The sequence below is a fragment of the Boeremia exigua genome (assembly GCF_020726555.1).
Source record: "Boeremia exigua strain MPI-SDFR-AT-0100 chromosome Unknown C7974scaffold_7, whole genome shotgun sequence".
NCBI classification, from domain to species: domain Eukaryota; kingdom Fungi; phylum Ascomycota; class Dothideomycetes; order Pleosporales; family Didymellaceae; genus Boeremia; species Boeremia exigua.
In genome coordinates this window covers 1,998,646-2,013,626 of record NW_025763524.1, presented here as the reverse complement: position 1 = coordinate 2,013,626, position 14,981 = coordinate 1,998,646, and the positions used below count along the sequence as shown (strand labels likewise).

The following is a 14,981-nucleotide window of genomic DNA, read 5'->3' as shown; positions in this document are numbered from 1 at the left end:
TGCTGCTCACTGTTTAACTTTCCACCGTTATTGGCGTTGCTTACAGCGATCATGAGTTTCTGAACAGCCACGACGCGCAGGTCCGGTCGAGGATTTAAAGCGGGAGAGTCAGCGTCCTGGACACCCGCAAGTTGGACACGTTCCATTGCTATCAATATCAAGGTGAACATGGAGTCCGAACTTCACACGACGCTGAACTCGGTCTCCCGAAGACATAAGAACCACACAAACTTTAGCCCATTTCCCTTACAAGCAAAGACTACAATATCGCCCCCGCAACAGCATGACGTTAAACGCGTTTGATGATGATTTCTGGACGTAGGTCGTACAAAACTTACAACATCCGATTTTGACACAAAGACGCGCCGATTACAAATTTAGTACACGAGCACCACATCAAAGGTGTACGAGAAGTACAGATAGGTACACATCAGTACATATCGTTGGATCACGCCTGCATGGAGTGATTAGTCTATCCTAGCCTCATGCCCATGACTTGTTTAAGTGAGGATCCGCACTGCTACTTCGGTGAAATCGTCTAGCCGGTCCGGGCTATGTTCCGCCGGAAGCATTTCACGACTCGAACGTTCACTGGATCTAGAAGGTGGTTCTCGAACTCGCCGACTTAGCTGACCCCGACGCCTTCGTTAGAGACAGCCCGAGCGCACATGTCGAAATACCTCCCGTTCGGTTCTTGGCCTAAGTTTGTTAACGTTGGCGCGTTGGCGTTTACGGTTCCTTATGAATCCACAAGTCAGGATGCACAAGTACTACAACTGCTCGTTTATCAACGTAACAACCTAGTGTCATGCGTTGTAAGATAGTTGGTTTCTGTCTACGACCACATTGAGTAATACTACGGCGAAATCAACTGAGGTCGGGACGATTGGCTAGACAACAGACATTCACCAAGAACTTACGATGGCACGGGCCGCAAGACTACCTTCGACGTTATGCGAACTGGGTAGAGCCTGCGACCTAGTTTTGCCGCCCGGCCGATTGGAAGTAACAGTAGATCGACAAGCGGACTGTTCACAACCAAACAGAGTTCGCTGGATCTGGAAAGGGTCGGTCGGGACTGTCCGGGTCACGGAAGTGTCAATGTGTCAAAGGTGCTATACGGTGCGGCATAGGGCTTGTGCGCTACTGTCGCAGTGGCTTGGGAAACGAAGCCGGGGAATTTTACAATGTCTTGTTTATTGCAGAGCAGAGCTCGTGTTCGACAAGTTGCAGAAGGGCCTAGATCATGTGGATACGACTTCCCCATGCTGGGATAGGGGTTCTCACCACTGTGGCACCGCAGGAAGGATCCGCCGTTGTATCCCTACAAATGCCAATTCTGTAAGTACGGTTTACGCAGTAAAGCGAGCTGTGGGCTGTCTGGGGTATCAGAGTACACTAAAGGTCAGTCCGCTTGAACCCTGTGGTAGAAACAGAGTGAAATTCTGATTGTCACCACCAGAATCAAGCATGCCGCCTACACTGACGGTAAAGGAGGCGACAATTACAGTTCAGAAGTCTTTGAGGGTGACCCACAAGAGTCAGAATGAGCTGGAGTTGCTTCCGCTCTCGCAAACCACATAGTACGTCGTAAACCACACTGTATGAGGTCACCCAGATCTAGCAGTGATGTCCGTTCGTACCTTCCGGTAAACTCGGGAGGCTAACCTCCACCGTGAACATCTATATTTCGCTTTTCTCATTTCGGAGCGTTAGTTTGGGATGCTCACCGGGCTGTCATTGTGGCGGCGCTTGTTGTTTCGAAGGTTTGATCGACCCCAGGGTATATCAGCGCTCTGACTTTCCACCACCCATCATTCGTCTTTAAATCAATGTCACATTGAAACTGAGTGCCAAGGAAAGGCCTCGAGGTGGGGTCGTAATCAAGTACGGCTGGCAATCAATGCATAATTACCTACAGAGTGAAGGTTTACTAGCGGTGCGGGTAGTCAAGTTTAACATGCATGACACAATACCTCCGCTCCACAATACCAAGACAGCCAAACCCCCGTTGCCAAGCTCTTTAGCCAAAATGCACGACTCGCCACGCTTGTTTCCAAACAGCCCCAGGAAAGTACTCGAATGAGCCAAGAGAAATGATGTGCGGCATCGTTCGATACTATAGGAGATGCGCTTGCCGACGATGAGCTCTATAAAGTTATAAGTGACACCTCAATATCGAGAGTACAACTCACCCTTCGTCTTTCATTCGATTCTTCCGTGCAAGCTTTACATTCGTTTCCCATATATTCGGTGCCGGGCACAATTCCTTCTCTTCGATCAAAGCAATTACTGTCTCATCCAAGATGAAGTCTACACTCGCTATCTCCACCCTCATCGCCGGTGCTCTCGCCGGTGCTATCCCTGGTGATGTCCACACCGACATTCACCGTCGCAACGCCGCTCCCGTCTGCGCCTTTGAGGCTCAGGGCCTCGCCTTCGATGACTCCAACGCCTGGAACACCACCCCCGCCAAGCGCGACCTAAACGTGAAGACCTGGAACCCTCCTTCCAACCTCAAGAAGGGTCTCGATGCCGTCTGGAAGCACCAGGTCGACACCTACTCCAACGCTCTTGGCTTCAAGAACTACGGTTATGATCAGCTCATCGCCGGCAAGGGCAAGATCAACTACTGTGTCCGCTGGGAGGGTGACGCCAAGGTCACTGCCGCTCAGCGCGCCAAGGTCCAGGCTGCGCTCAAGAAGCAGTACAACAAGTGGATCAGCGTGCTTGCTGGATTTGACGGCTTCCCCTACAAGACGGTCGATGTCAACGTTGTTGGCTGGGCCGTCAAGAACAAGAGCCAGCTCGAGGGCGATGTCAGCGGTATCACCGTCTACACCGACAAGGACTCCGAGGGCGTCCCTCAGTGCGCTGAGAGCTGCGGAAGGTTCTTCCACCAGGACAACAACTACGCCGCCTGCAAGGCTGGTGCCGCTAAGCACTACGGTAAGCTTTCACTTTTCCACTGACTGATTTGAAACATGCTGATCTTGACTAGACCACTCTCTCTGGCTGACTCCCGGTATGCAGGGTGGCGCTGGCGGTGACTGGGGCCAGCGTGTCGGCCAGGAATACTTCATGCAGAACGTCGATGCGGAGAACATCCACATCTACCTCCACGAGGTTGGCCACACCTACGCGCTCGACGACTTCTATGACTGGACCCCGGAGGGTGTTACCAACTTCGTCATGTTGGCGGGCAGCGCGATGGAGATCACCGAGTTCGATGCCTGGATGGCTCGTGACTGGTGGAGGCACCTCAAGTCCAGGTACAGCTTGTAAGCGTAGTACGCTCACAGTTGGTATCTGTGCCCCTCTGCATGAGATGTTGGCAGAGGCGGTGTGGCGAAAAGGTGTGCAGGGCTGTATTTGCTTTGCTTCTTGTCAATATTACCCCTTACATACAGCTTTACAGCAATTTATACTTAAGGCGACCGAAGCCACTCCATTCCTCGGAAGTGTGACATGTCGTGAGCTGCGCTAGAGAAAGCATACTGATGCAAAGGAAGAAAAGATAAAGCAGGGTTCTGCTCGAGCAGCCGTCGTATGCTGCGAAAGATTGCTGTTCTCGTCCTATCCGTACAGTCAGACAGGGAAGTCGCTGACATCGTCCGTCGAGATCAGGTGAAGCTGTCAAACATTGTTCATGCTCACTCTGCTGTTCAAAGAACATGCTGGTCCACAAGTCGAGGGTCTAGTCCGAGGTTCACCCAGTCCAAGTCGCTAGGGCCGCAGGTATACCACTCTGGATCTATTCCCGACAACAACAGCTATGACCATCATGGATTCCGGCACACGTCGTTACACGAAATTACCTCGTGGCTCCATCGTCTGACGGCAGGCCGAACGACTCAACTCTTGATCCATCCGTTAACGTTACTGCCATAAGTTGTAGAATTACCGCCCGCTTATAGAAGATTTGGAAATCAGAGACCCGAGACTCATTTCGTATCGTCCTTAATTCACGGATGCGGTAGTCACCCGGCATCTGCGCGAAGGTGGTTCGGCTATGCAACGTCGGCAATGTCGCGTCGGCAACGTCAGTTCCTTTCACGGCCAATCCATTACACTTTCCTGCCGGTAGTGCTGAGTACAGGTAATTTAGCGAGGCGCCAGACGCTCAAGCAGTCGAGGCCGCGGTGGTGTGCTGGCTTGTCTGGAACGCAGCCACAATGTGATCAAGCGCCAGAATTGGGGCCTGCAATTTATTAAGTACCACTGCAGGATGTCGTACTGCGGCTGCAGCGTCTGTTCCTGAGCCACTAGCCGGGCGTTTCTCTTTTAGCGAAGTTGAAATATGTGTCATCGATACTCATGCTTGCAGCGCAGCAATTTATTATAGGGAATACCAGAATAGAGGATACAGCGCGAAGTGGTAAGAAGAGTCTTGCTTCGTTTGCGCTAATTATGTCAGCAGTGTTCATTCTCCACCACACGCTTCGTCTGTACAATATCGTACATCATTCAGATCCAACCCGGTTCAGCGCTATGGATCTACGGAATATTGGCTTGTTGCATCGCAACAGCTGCAGCCGACTTCGCACGAGCTGCAGCTTGCAGTTGCATGCCATCTGTTGAACCTTCCTGGACAAAATCGGCATGCTCTCGGAATGTGCGTCATTGCGCGCATTTCCATCTCTCTCGGAACTGGAACGCGACGTTCCTTGAAGATTCCGAGCCAGCTGCTGGGCCCAGTGCTTGCTCGGCACCGGCCGACGTCCTCAAATCGCGAACTTGTGCATCTCGACGCGCGTGCACTCTAAGATATATGCTTTCATCCAGTGCGAAACACAGAGAAACACTTGGCTGGAAAAGACATTTGGTTTCAAGATTGATGCTTGTACGGGAACAATGCGTCGGCTGAGTTGAGCCGAGAAAGTAAGCCACCTTTGCGTCCGCCACCAAACCAAGCTTTTCAGTGAAGCTTGGGTGCGGTTGGCGTTCATCGCCACCACAGTGTTGCGAAAGCCTCCGGCGTACCTCGTGCTTCATTCCGTGATAATTCGAATCTGTGTTTCTGCTGATCAATCAGAATGCGACTAATCAAATGCCGAAACTCATTGCCAGTCTATCAAGACCCACCCAGTAGTCCGCTGGTGAAGCAAGTAGGACTCAACAATCAAGCATGGCCCGGTGATGGCTACCGTATGTGGCTGCCGTTATCTGCGTTTGGGTTGGTCGGTGTGATTCGCAAAGCCTAGCGATGCCGTTGTGACGACAATCCACAATTAATCCTGCCCCATGGGCCGCGCCATCGCTGTCTGGGGACTCCACTCGACGGCTCCACGGTTATACTGTTACCCCGTGAACTACGAACCAAACCCTAAATCGGCGATACAAGAAGACTGTAGCGCAGTTGCTTCGATCTTCGTCGAACCATTCTCTCCTGACTTTCCACACCTCGCGCAGCGCATTGGACGATCATGGCTGCTGCAACCGAACACATACCTAAGGATAAGGAGTTCGTCTCTGGCGTTCCTCAATACAACGAGGACCTGGAGCATGCGAATACTCATGGCACCTATCTCGATTCTGCTGAGACTTCTCATCTCTCAGAGGAGCACCGCCAGTATCTGCTTCAGAGACATGGCACACTTGAGCTCGATCCTATGCCTACTATGGGCGATGCAGACCCTTACAATTGGCCCACCTGGAAGGTTGGCATTCGACAAGCAAACCCAAGTGTTATAGAAACTGACAAAGTTGCAGAAAATCCTGAATCTCGTTTTCGTGGCATTTCACGCTTGCATGTGTGCGTTCGCAGCCTCGGCCATCATTCCGGCCTACGAGAATATCGCAGAAGATCTCGGGGTCAGTTTGCAGAGGACGTCATACCTGACCTCGCTGCAAATAGCTATCCTTGGCGGTGCACCGCTTTTCTGGAGGCCTCTGTCGACTCGCTACGGTCGTCGGCCGATCTTCATCATCTCTTTGATAGGAAGTCTGGCCTTCAACATTGGCTGTGCGAAGAGCACAACGTATGCATCCATGGCGGCCTGCCGTGCTCTTCAGGCGTTCTTCATCTCGCCTCCCAATGCTATCGGCAGTGCGGTCGTCGTAGAAACCTTCTTCAAGAGTGAGAGAGCAAGATATATGGGCGTGTGGACTGTCATGATTACACTTGGCATACCTCTTGCGCCACTCATCTTCGGATTCGTCACGTATTATGAGGGTTACCGATGGATTTACTGGATCTTGGCCATCGTGAGTATATCATCTATCCCATTTGAGATCATGTCACTGACCGCCACAGATCAACGGTATTCAGCTGGTGCTCTACACCCTGTTCGGTCCAGAGACACGCTTCATTCGTCATGATAATGCCGAGCACGCCGTATCTGGTTTCGCCGCCTTCAAGGAGTCGTACCTTAAGTTCCGTCGTATCGATCCTACGCCTATCACCGTTATGGAGTTTGTCTCGCCCCTTCGACTAGCCAAGTACCCTTGCGTCATGCTCCCAGCCTGTGCCTACGCCATGGTCTTCCTCTTTGCCTCCGTTCTCACAACGGTCGAGATTCCACAGCTGTTCAGCGAGAAGTTTCACTTGAACTCTAAGCAGCTCGGTCTTCAATTCCTTGGCCTGATTATTGGTTCAATTATTGGTGAACAGATCGGCGGCCATTCAAGTGATATGTGGATGCGTGCTCGCGCAAAGAAGACCTCGCCCAAGAAGCCCGAACCCGAGTTCAGACTGTGGTTGAGCTACTCCGGTATTCTACTTTCGATTTGCGGTCTTGTGGTCTTCCTGATCCGCATCGAGCAAGCCCCCGAGGGTCAGTGGAATGTCACACCCATCATCGGTGCTGGTATTGCCGCAGCAGGCAATCAGATTGTCACGACGGTGTTGATTACGTACGCTATCGATTGCTACCCTGAGGAGGCTGGCAGTATTGGCGTATTCATCACTTTGGTCAGGCAAACTTGGGGTTTCATTGGTCCCTTTTGGTTTCCTGATATGTTCGCCAATATTGGTCTGGCTCCCAGTGCCGGCGTTGTTGTTGCCATGTTGGTGGTAGGCTCCCTCATTCCTGTCGTATTCTGCCACTGGAAGGGCAGAGCGCTCCACAGCAATATGAGCAAGCGATTGTAGGAAGTCCTAAGTATACTAAATTGTGGATTCCATACGCATTCAGATCGAATGGTTGCAATGACGTGGATTTTCAACGGCATGCCTGAGTCCATTTGAGTCGCTACGTAATGTGCTGAAATTGATGTATACAGAGGTGATCAATATATAAACTACTTACAAACCTGACTCTCACGTTGCAGAAAAAACGGTGGATAAGCGACCTCCAAGTAAATCATTTCCAACATAGAAGTTGTAGCTATTGTAATACCTAAAGCCAATATTTAGTGACGTATTACTACATTGTAGGTAAATAAGTGTTTAATAGAGTTTTTTTATGTTACTCCTACTTTGCTGTTGCGTGGTGGAAAACTTGGCTCATACCTTAGCCCACCGTTTATTCCGCAACGTGAGAGCTTGCCACCAGACCCTCCGTCTGACACAATTCTTCTGCCTGTTTTACCACATTGGTTCCGTACACCATGGCTTGGACGTCTGCGTCTGCCCACTTGTCCGGAACCTTGCCACCTCCCAGCTTAAGTGCAGCGAACTGCTTGTCCCGTTCCTCCTTCGCCTTGCCGGCACCGAGATGCATGTTACGCCCACTTTCAGCAGCAAGCTCAACCAACGCCTCGGCTCTCGGCTTCCTCAGTTTCTCGTACAGCTTCAGCGCCTTGTTGATCGTCTCCGGGTCTGCGTCTCCAAGTCTTGATGGCTCAAGTACGACACCAAGCACGGCGCCGTCTTCAATCGCTTGTGCCGCGCCTTGCGCCATGTGCGGTAGCGTGGGATGACAGGCATCGCCGACCAAGGCCATGCTGCCGCTGACCCATGTGGGAAGTGGATCGTGAACTCGCAGTTTCCATTCAACGACTTCGCCTTCCGGAACCAAATTCAGCATGTCCTGGATCATGGGACAGAAATCCTTGTACACTTCCAGCATAGCGCTCTTGCTACCCCTGGTCGTGTACTGCGCATCTGGTGCGCCGGCAAAATTGACGTCTGGCTGTGCAGTCGACAAGTTGTAGATCTGCTTATTGTGGATGGAGTATGCGATGATATGTTTCTTTTCTCCAATCCAGCGCGTTACCGTATCGCTATCAATCAGCTTGATTAGCTCGGGGTACGGCGCCATCTGCTCGCGGGTGAGCATGATGCGATACGCAGCCTGGCCCGAGTCCTTGACCGTTGCTGTCTCGCCCAGCCCGTCCAGCATGGCAACGCGGGTGTTGCTCTTCACACCGTCACAGCCGAGTAGGATGTCACATTCGACGTCTTCCTTCTCACCAGTCTTGTTGTTGGTCACCTGGAACGAGGGCTTGGCGCCGAAACGCGCATTTGTGATCGTGCTGCCGAACTTGAAGGTGATTCCACTCTCCTTCTGACAGCCATCATACAGACCGCTTGCCAGCGAGGCACGATGTCCGACCATGTGCGGGTAGTTGTACTTCTCCTGGACGTAGCCTAGATCGACATATCCCAGCTCGTTGTTTGAGGCGCCGTCGCGGATGGATGTGTTTGCGCATTGCACGGCTTCGGCAGCTATTTGCTTCCAGACGCCCATCTTATCAAGAATGATAGCCATGTTGGGTGCTAGCTGGATGCCTGCCCCCACGAAGCCAAGGTTTGAGGCATGCTCGTACACTGTGATGTTTTTGTGGCCGGCTTTTGCAAGAGATAAAGCTGTAGCAAGGCCGCCCATCCCAGCGCCTATGATTGCTATCCTAAGGTTGTCCGCCATTTCGTGGATCAATGCTTGTCAAGTGATGGTGGTTGTTGATGTGCCAGGCTGGGTTCCAAGCTTTTGCGGGGAAGTTTCCGTTGGTGCAATGGCTAAAGATGTTGACCTGCTTGAATCGACAAACAACAGCTGACTAGAGCTCTTTATTCTACAAGAGCTTGATACACTTGCACAAATATACCAGCTTGCGTGAAGCTCTTATGCTCCGGTAGCCAAACTATCACCGAGGTGTGGAAAAGGAATTATCCGAGGTCTTGTGGGAAGTTGCGTACGTAGGCAACGGCTGATTGGGCAAGATCGATGAGCAGCAACGTGAGACTCGATACCGAACTTGGAGGCCCCACATGCACGTGAAGGTTGAAGACGTTCGATCTCGAAGCAAATGGTCTCGAGATTTCGGATGTTTGCATCTGCCGCGCAAACCCACCGAGGTGAGGTGGGGCCAGGGCCAAATCTAGCGTCCGAGCTCCAGAGAGGGGAAGCTGGCAATCCGACCTGCCGTTTCTGCAACGTCAAACATCCACCATGAAAATTAAGACCCGTTCGTCAGCTCTTGCAATACAGTCAACAGTATTGACTCAGGTTCGGACTCGCAAGTCGTTGCTTACGAGTATTGTACCCTCGCTACGAGTGGATAGAGCCGCTCGGCGTTTCATTTCGATACCAGCCCGGTGCGGGTCAAGATGTCGTACAAGAAGGCCCCTGACGCCATGTACATACTACCCGTATGTGGGGAAAAGATAAACCTGCTACTCTATTTCGGTGAGATGAGCTACTGAAGGATCTTCTGGCCATGACATGTTAAAGTCTTCATGGGAACACAATCTGCCGAGTTCAATCTTGACTCCTTCTTGCCCTGCCTGTAGGTGTTTTTATTGACAAGATGATGCAAGCTTTGCTCGGAAGTGCTGTGCTCATTGGAGTTGCACAAGCATTGAACTACACATGCACGCCTGCCGCGATTCAAGCTGCACTACCTGAGGGTGCCAGTGTCAACTTTGCATACCCTGTTGCAGCAAATGCAACATTCGAGGTTCCAAAAAGCGACACGGGCTACCCTAATAGCCCACCCAATCTACCAGAGTTGTGCGCCGCATCAATTCAGGTCCAGTCAATTGGCAACAGTACTTTTGCATTCGGTATCTTTCTCCCCGAACAATGGAACGGTCGTTTTCTGGCAGTTGGTAACGGTGGCTTTGCTGGGGGTATCAACTATGTTGATATGGTAAAATTCGACGTAACCTCGGTTCTTTCCATTGTTAACATAATCACAGGCATCTGGTGTACGCTACGGCTTTGCCACCGTTTCGACAGATACCGGGCACAACTCTACCAGCAGTGATGGTACGTGGGCGTACAAGCAACCGGATCGTGTTGAGAACTGGGGTCATCTTGCTATGCATGGCTCCGTTGTTCTTGGAAAGGAGATCACCGCTGCGTACTACAAGCAAAACGCATCGTACAGTTATTACTCTGGATGCTCCACCGGCGGTCGCCAAGGTCTAAAGGAGGCCGAGTACTATCCAGAGGACTTCGACGGCATTGTCGCCGGCGCCCCGGCGTGGTGGACAGCGCATCTCCAACCCTGGACTGTCCGCATCGCGCTATACAACCTTCCCACCACGGCGGACTATCATATACCGGTCGCACTGTTTCCGATCCTGAACGCCGAGATTATCAAGCAGTGTGATCCTCAAGATGGTCTGGTCGATAACATTGTATCGGATCCATTGGGCTGCAATTTCCAGCCCATGACATTGTTATGCGGCTCCAACGGTTCGAGTATCGCCAACGCCACATCATGCTTCACTGGCCCTCAGCTCGACACGGTGTTCAACATCTTCAGCGACTATATCGGCGAGAACAACACTGTATTGTTTCCTGCCTTCTTCCTTGGCAGCGAAGGACAGCCTGCCTTCTTTTCAGGCAACGCACCCAACCTGCTCGGCACAGGGTACGTGCAAAATTTCCTCGGCAAGGGGCCCGACTGGAATTTCACGGACTACAATGACGATATCATCACCCTGTCCGATGCTATGAATCCCGGTAATGCGACTGTAGGCTTCGATCTGTCTCGATTCAACGCTAAAGGCGGCAAAATTCTCTCATATCACGGGATGGCTGACCCTCTCATCCCAACCGGCTCAACTCCTTACTACTACGAGCATCTCACTCGAAACATGAAGCCAAAAGGTGTCGACGTGGATGATTTCTTCAAGTACTTCCTCGTACCTGGCATGCGCCACTGTTCTGGTACACAAGCCGGCGTGGACGCTCCCTGGTACTTTGCTGGTGGCAATCAGCAGCCTGTTCTTGCAGGCGATATCTACAGCGTTCCCGGCTTCGAAGACGAGGAGCATGATGTGCTCAAGGCGATGATGGCTTGGGTCGAAGAGGGCAGGGTACCTGAGTACATGATTGCCACAAAGTATGTCAACGACACTACGCACGACGAGGTACTGCGACAGAGGCCAATCTGCATTTACCCTAAGCAGGCCAAGTACACTGGCAAGGGAGATGTTAATGACGCTGCGAACTGGGAATGTAAGGGTCTGTACTAGATGGGTTGGCTATTTACTGTGCATCAACTCAATGCACTCTACACAGTAGGCATAATATTAGGATACACCCCACCATCTGTGCCCCACAATAATTATGGCTTTCAAGACTACCTATATTCATTGTTTTGTACAACGTCAAACGAGTGCTGCTGTCATCAAAGCATTTGGTGATCGCAATACGTGTCCGATCTTTACGAGTGTTGTACGAAGGCAAAAGAATGTTGTTGTACGGAAGTACTTCTGCAGCCGTATATCAGCCGAAGTGGTTTCCGCGGGGAACAAGAAGCCCCGCGCTAGCGCATGAGGCTGTCTGTGGGACGCTTCAAGACACAGCCGCGTCACCACTTTTATACTGAAGGAAGGTCGTTTCGCGCACCACTTCTGGGAAGACAAGTCATCAATCAGACTCAGGCTGTCACCTAAAAAGCGGGATTGCTGCAGCATAGTGGGAAGAGCTTTCATCCGGCTGCTACGTTGTCGACCACGTAATCGAATTGGAATATCCAAGAACGTCAGAATCTAGAGGCCCGGAATCAGACTCGGCTCCGTACTGTTAAATTGAAGGTGTACAGGACCATAGCGGCTTGGTGGATTGCGACTGTCATTATCCATCGACTGCACCCGCATCAAGAACCACTACCAATCCAACGATCTTTACGTAGGATCTTAAAATGGCCAGGAGAAACTCATTCGACGAGGCATCCGTTGCCTTCCGACAACATCTTCATGATCTGAGTACACCTCGTTTCACTACGGCTGCTAAGCAGACAATCTACGAATATGCAAAAGACATGCAGGACAACCGGAGACCGCCATGGCTATACGATCTGACCAAGGTCTGGGAAACACTACTTGCTGAGCCATACAAAGGAGTGACCAACGACGGGAAGATGAGAGATGGCTTATTCGATGCGAAAGATGAGGGCTTCGACACCGAATCTGTTGTCAAGGCTGTTGAGGGACTGTACAATGAATTGGACGAGGAAAAGAAGAACAAGTTGTCTTACCCAATCAATGCAAGAGAATGGAGAGCGTGGAGTAATCCGGAGTTCATATTGCGACCTTTTGGCATCCGCCTGGAGGAGGGTAAGTAGAATTGCTCAATGTGGTGTCACAAAATGCAGGCGCTAATCGGGAATAGTCTCTGAATCAATCGCACAAACTATCCTGAAGGTAGTTGAAGCATCATTATCACCAGAAGGATACAAAAAAGCTGTTTCCGCCATGCGCGTCAATCACTTTCTCGGCGAGGTCGTCAAACTTCCTAACATCATGAACAAATACTCGTACAACTTCCTCATCTTCGGCACTCCCTCATCATCTCCATCTTCGCCATGGGGCTGGCTACTATACGGCCATCATTTAGACATTGCATGCTTTTTCAAAGGCAACCAGATCATCTTGAGCCCCTCGTTCACCGGCGCAGAACCTAACATCATCGACGCTGGTGAATGGAAGGGGACCGAGATCCTGCACAAGGAGGGCAACCTCGGCCTACGGCTGATGCAAAGCCTAAAGCCCGAACAGCAAAGCACTGCACAGGTGTTCAAGACCCTAAGAGATCCGGCGATGAAACAGGTCTACGGCAACTCTGATAACGACGAGTCGAAACGCGACGAGCTCATCACCGATACCTGGGGTCCAGACGACCAACGTCACCGCTGCGGCGCATTCCGCGATAACCGTATCGTCCCGTATGAAGGTGTGGTAGCCTCCGACCTTTCATCTTTGCAGCAGCAGCTCATCCTAGACATCTGCAACGAGTTCCTCTTGTACCACCCTACCAAGTCTCGCGCACTCAAGCTCGAGCAAGTCAAGAAGCACTTCGACGAGACGTATTTCTGCTGGATCGGAGGCTATGGTGACGACGATGCGTACTACTTCCGCATCCAGAGCCCGGTCATTCTTGTCGAATTTGATCACCATTCGGGCGTTTTCTTGGCGAACAAGGAACCAGCGAAGTTCCATACGCACACGATTCTGCGTACGCCTAATGCAGGAGATTACGGACAGGCTATTAGGGAAGGTGACGAGAGGCTGCAGTGATACGATGATGGTCAAATGTGATGGAAAGCCATGATGTTGTTGATAGAAAGCATGTTAATATCCTACTCACTTCGCAACAACCACAAGATGCTTCGATGATCCTCTCGATCTTTTGAAATTGTGCACGTCAGTATACGAAAGAGGTGTTGCATCTGAACATGAGCACTCTACTGCTTTCCAAAGTGTTTCTTCAGCCACGGCTCAATCCTCTCCACTACCTCATCTGGCGCCTCATATGGCACCCAGTGCGAGGACTTAATCATTTCGGGTTCCTCGAGGTGCGGGAGCAATTGCGCCTTGTAGGCCGCCATTAATTCTGGTCGACACACGGGGTCTTCACTACACCCAATGTACAACGCAGGCACCTTGACTACCATTCTATCACGCGGCAGCTCTTTGTCGCTTGCGCTTTGGTAGTTGAGCGTCGTAGCCCTATACCAGCACTGAGGACCCTCAAAGCCGTCCCTCGTCATGCGATCGATGAACGTCTTCTTGAATGCCGGATCCTGGGCGTACGGACGCAACTCATACTCCTGGCCACCCTTGGTTAGGTACTCTCTCGTCGCACCCGGAACGGTCCAGATTTTGGACATGGCATTTCCTGCACTATGTTGTGCGCTGAATGTACGCTCCAGGTTGTCGTAGAGGATCTTGGGGCCATCTTCGTTGGCGAACACATCCCAGTAAGAAAAGACTGCTACGCCGAGCTTCTCTTTGGTGACAGCGTCGAACTTCTCGAGGTCGAACGTATCGCCGCTTGGAGGCGTGTAAGGCACGTTGAGGTTGGCGAGCCCAACGACTCGGTCTGGATAGTGGTTGTAGAGGCGTGAAGCAGCGCTGGAGCCCCAATCGTGTCCGATGGATACCACATTGTGCGCACCCTCAGCGTCGGCGATCTCCATGATATCCTTGGTCATCTTGTGGAATTGGTACTCGGCAGGGTCAGTTGGCTTGTCCGTTCCATCATACCCGAGCATATCAGGGATGATCATGGGATGCTTCGTTGAGAGAAGGCCTGTCGCGACCTTCTCCCACATTGCCGCGTGGTCCGGCCAGCCATGATGGAAGATGAGCGTTGGGAGTGATTTGTCGCCCTCGGTCACATAGTATGTATACGTGTAGCCCCTTGATGTCTTCAAGGTCTTCTTCTGAAAAGCGTCCATGTTGTGCTATTGATGGTTCGAGCCTGATGCAAATCTACAGTATGGACAAACGTGGCTATATATGTGTTGTCGGCAACTCGGTCTTGCGTCCAGAACAGACACCGCCCAAGATCAGCTTTGGTCGAAGAGTGCGACTCCACAGTGGTTACCTAGCGGTGCAGCAGCTGCTTACAGCGATGGCTATCGAATGATGCGGGGTGTCTGGCAGACACCAGACTCTTACGATCGAGTAAGGTTCTGCGTACCATATGTCATAGTGGAGGTTAATTGGGTACATCGGAGCCGGGCTAGGCGCTCAGCTGGTGTAGCTCCGTGCGCTAGACACGGACTCTGACGTATCAGGCAAGCGTTGCGATCAAAACAGTAGAGTAATCCCGCTCTTGAGGTCGAAGGTTCCTCGG

The 14,981-nt window shown here is 51.6% G+C and overlaps 6 protein-coding genes across 6 annotated transcripts; 4 read left to right on the top strand and 2 right to left on the bottom strand.

Annotated features, from left to right (window-relative positions):
- Positions 1-2,196: 2,196 nt before the first annotated feature.
- C7974DRAFT_208568 (uncharacterized protein) lies at positions 2,197-3,417 on the top strand. Its single transcript, XM_046136921.1, has 2 exons — positions 2,197-2,949; positions 3,002-3,417. Exons 1-2 carry the CDS (start codon positions 2,307-2,309, stop codon positions 3,283-3,285), a joined length of 927 nt encoding a protein of 308 aa, XP_045996632.1. The 5' UTR covers positions 2,197-2,306; the 3' UTR covers positions 3,286-3,417.
- Positions 3,418-5,211: 1,794 nt separating this feature from the next.
- C7974DRAFT_208534 (major facilitator superfamily domain-containing protein) lies at positions 5,212-7,280 on the top strand. Its single transcript, XM_046136919.1, has 3 exons — positions 5,212-5,660; positions 5,713-6,207; positions 6,257-7,280. The coding sequence occupies exons 1-3, from the start codon at positions 5,427-5,429 to the stop codon at positions 7,091-7,093; spliced, it is 1,566 nt and encodes a 521-aa protein (XP_045996631.1). The 5' UTR covers positions 5,212-5,426; the 3' UTR covers positions 7,094-7,280.
- C7974DRAFT_208535 (uncharacterized protein) lies at positions 7,281-8,920 on the bottom strand. Its single transcript, XM_046136920.1, has one exon. It carries the CDS (start codon positions 8,808-8,810, stop codon positions 7,467-7,469), a length of 1,344 nt encoding a protein of 447 aa, XP_045996630.1. The 5' UTR covers positions 8,811-8,920; the 3' UTR covers positions 7,281-7,466.
- Positions 8,921-9,336: 416 nt separating this feature from the next.
- Positions 9,337-11,468, top strand: C7974DRAFT_396828 (Tannase/feruloyl esterase). Its single transcript, XM_046142119.1, has 2 exons — positions 9,337-10,035; positions 10,085-11,468. Exons 1-2 carry the CDS (start codon positions 9,694-9,696, stop codon positions 11,369-11,371), a joined length of 1,629 nt encoding a protein of 542 aa, XP_045996629.1. The 5' UTR covers positions 9,337-9,693; the 3' UTR covers positions 11,372-11,468.
- A 470-nt stretch (positions 11,469-11,938) lies between these two features.
- C7974DRAFT_208528 (uncharacterized protein) lies at positions 11,939-13,501 on the top strand. Its single transcript, XM_046136918.1, has 2 exons — positions 11,939-12,457; positions 12,513-13,501. Exons 1-2 carry the CDS (start codon positions 12,043-12,045, stop codon positions 13,415-13,417), a joined length of 1,320 nt encoding a protein of 439 aa, XP_045996628.1. The 5' UTR covers positions 11,939-12,042; the 3' UTR covers positions 13,418-13,501.
- Positions 13,501-14,974, bottom strand: C7974DRAFT_208524 (Alpha/Beta hydrolase protein). Its single transcript, XM_046136917.1, has one exon. The coding sequence runs from the start codon at positions 14,578-14,580 to the stop codon at positions 13,585-13,587; it is 996 nt and encodes a 331-aa protein (XP_045996627.1). The 5' UTR covers positions 14,581-14,974; the 3' UTR covers positions 13,501-13,584.
- Between the last annotated feature and the right edge of the window lie 7 nt (positions 14,975-14,981).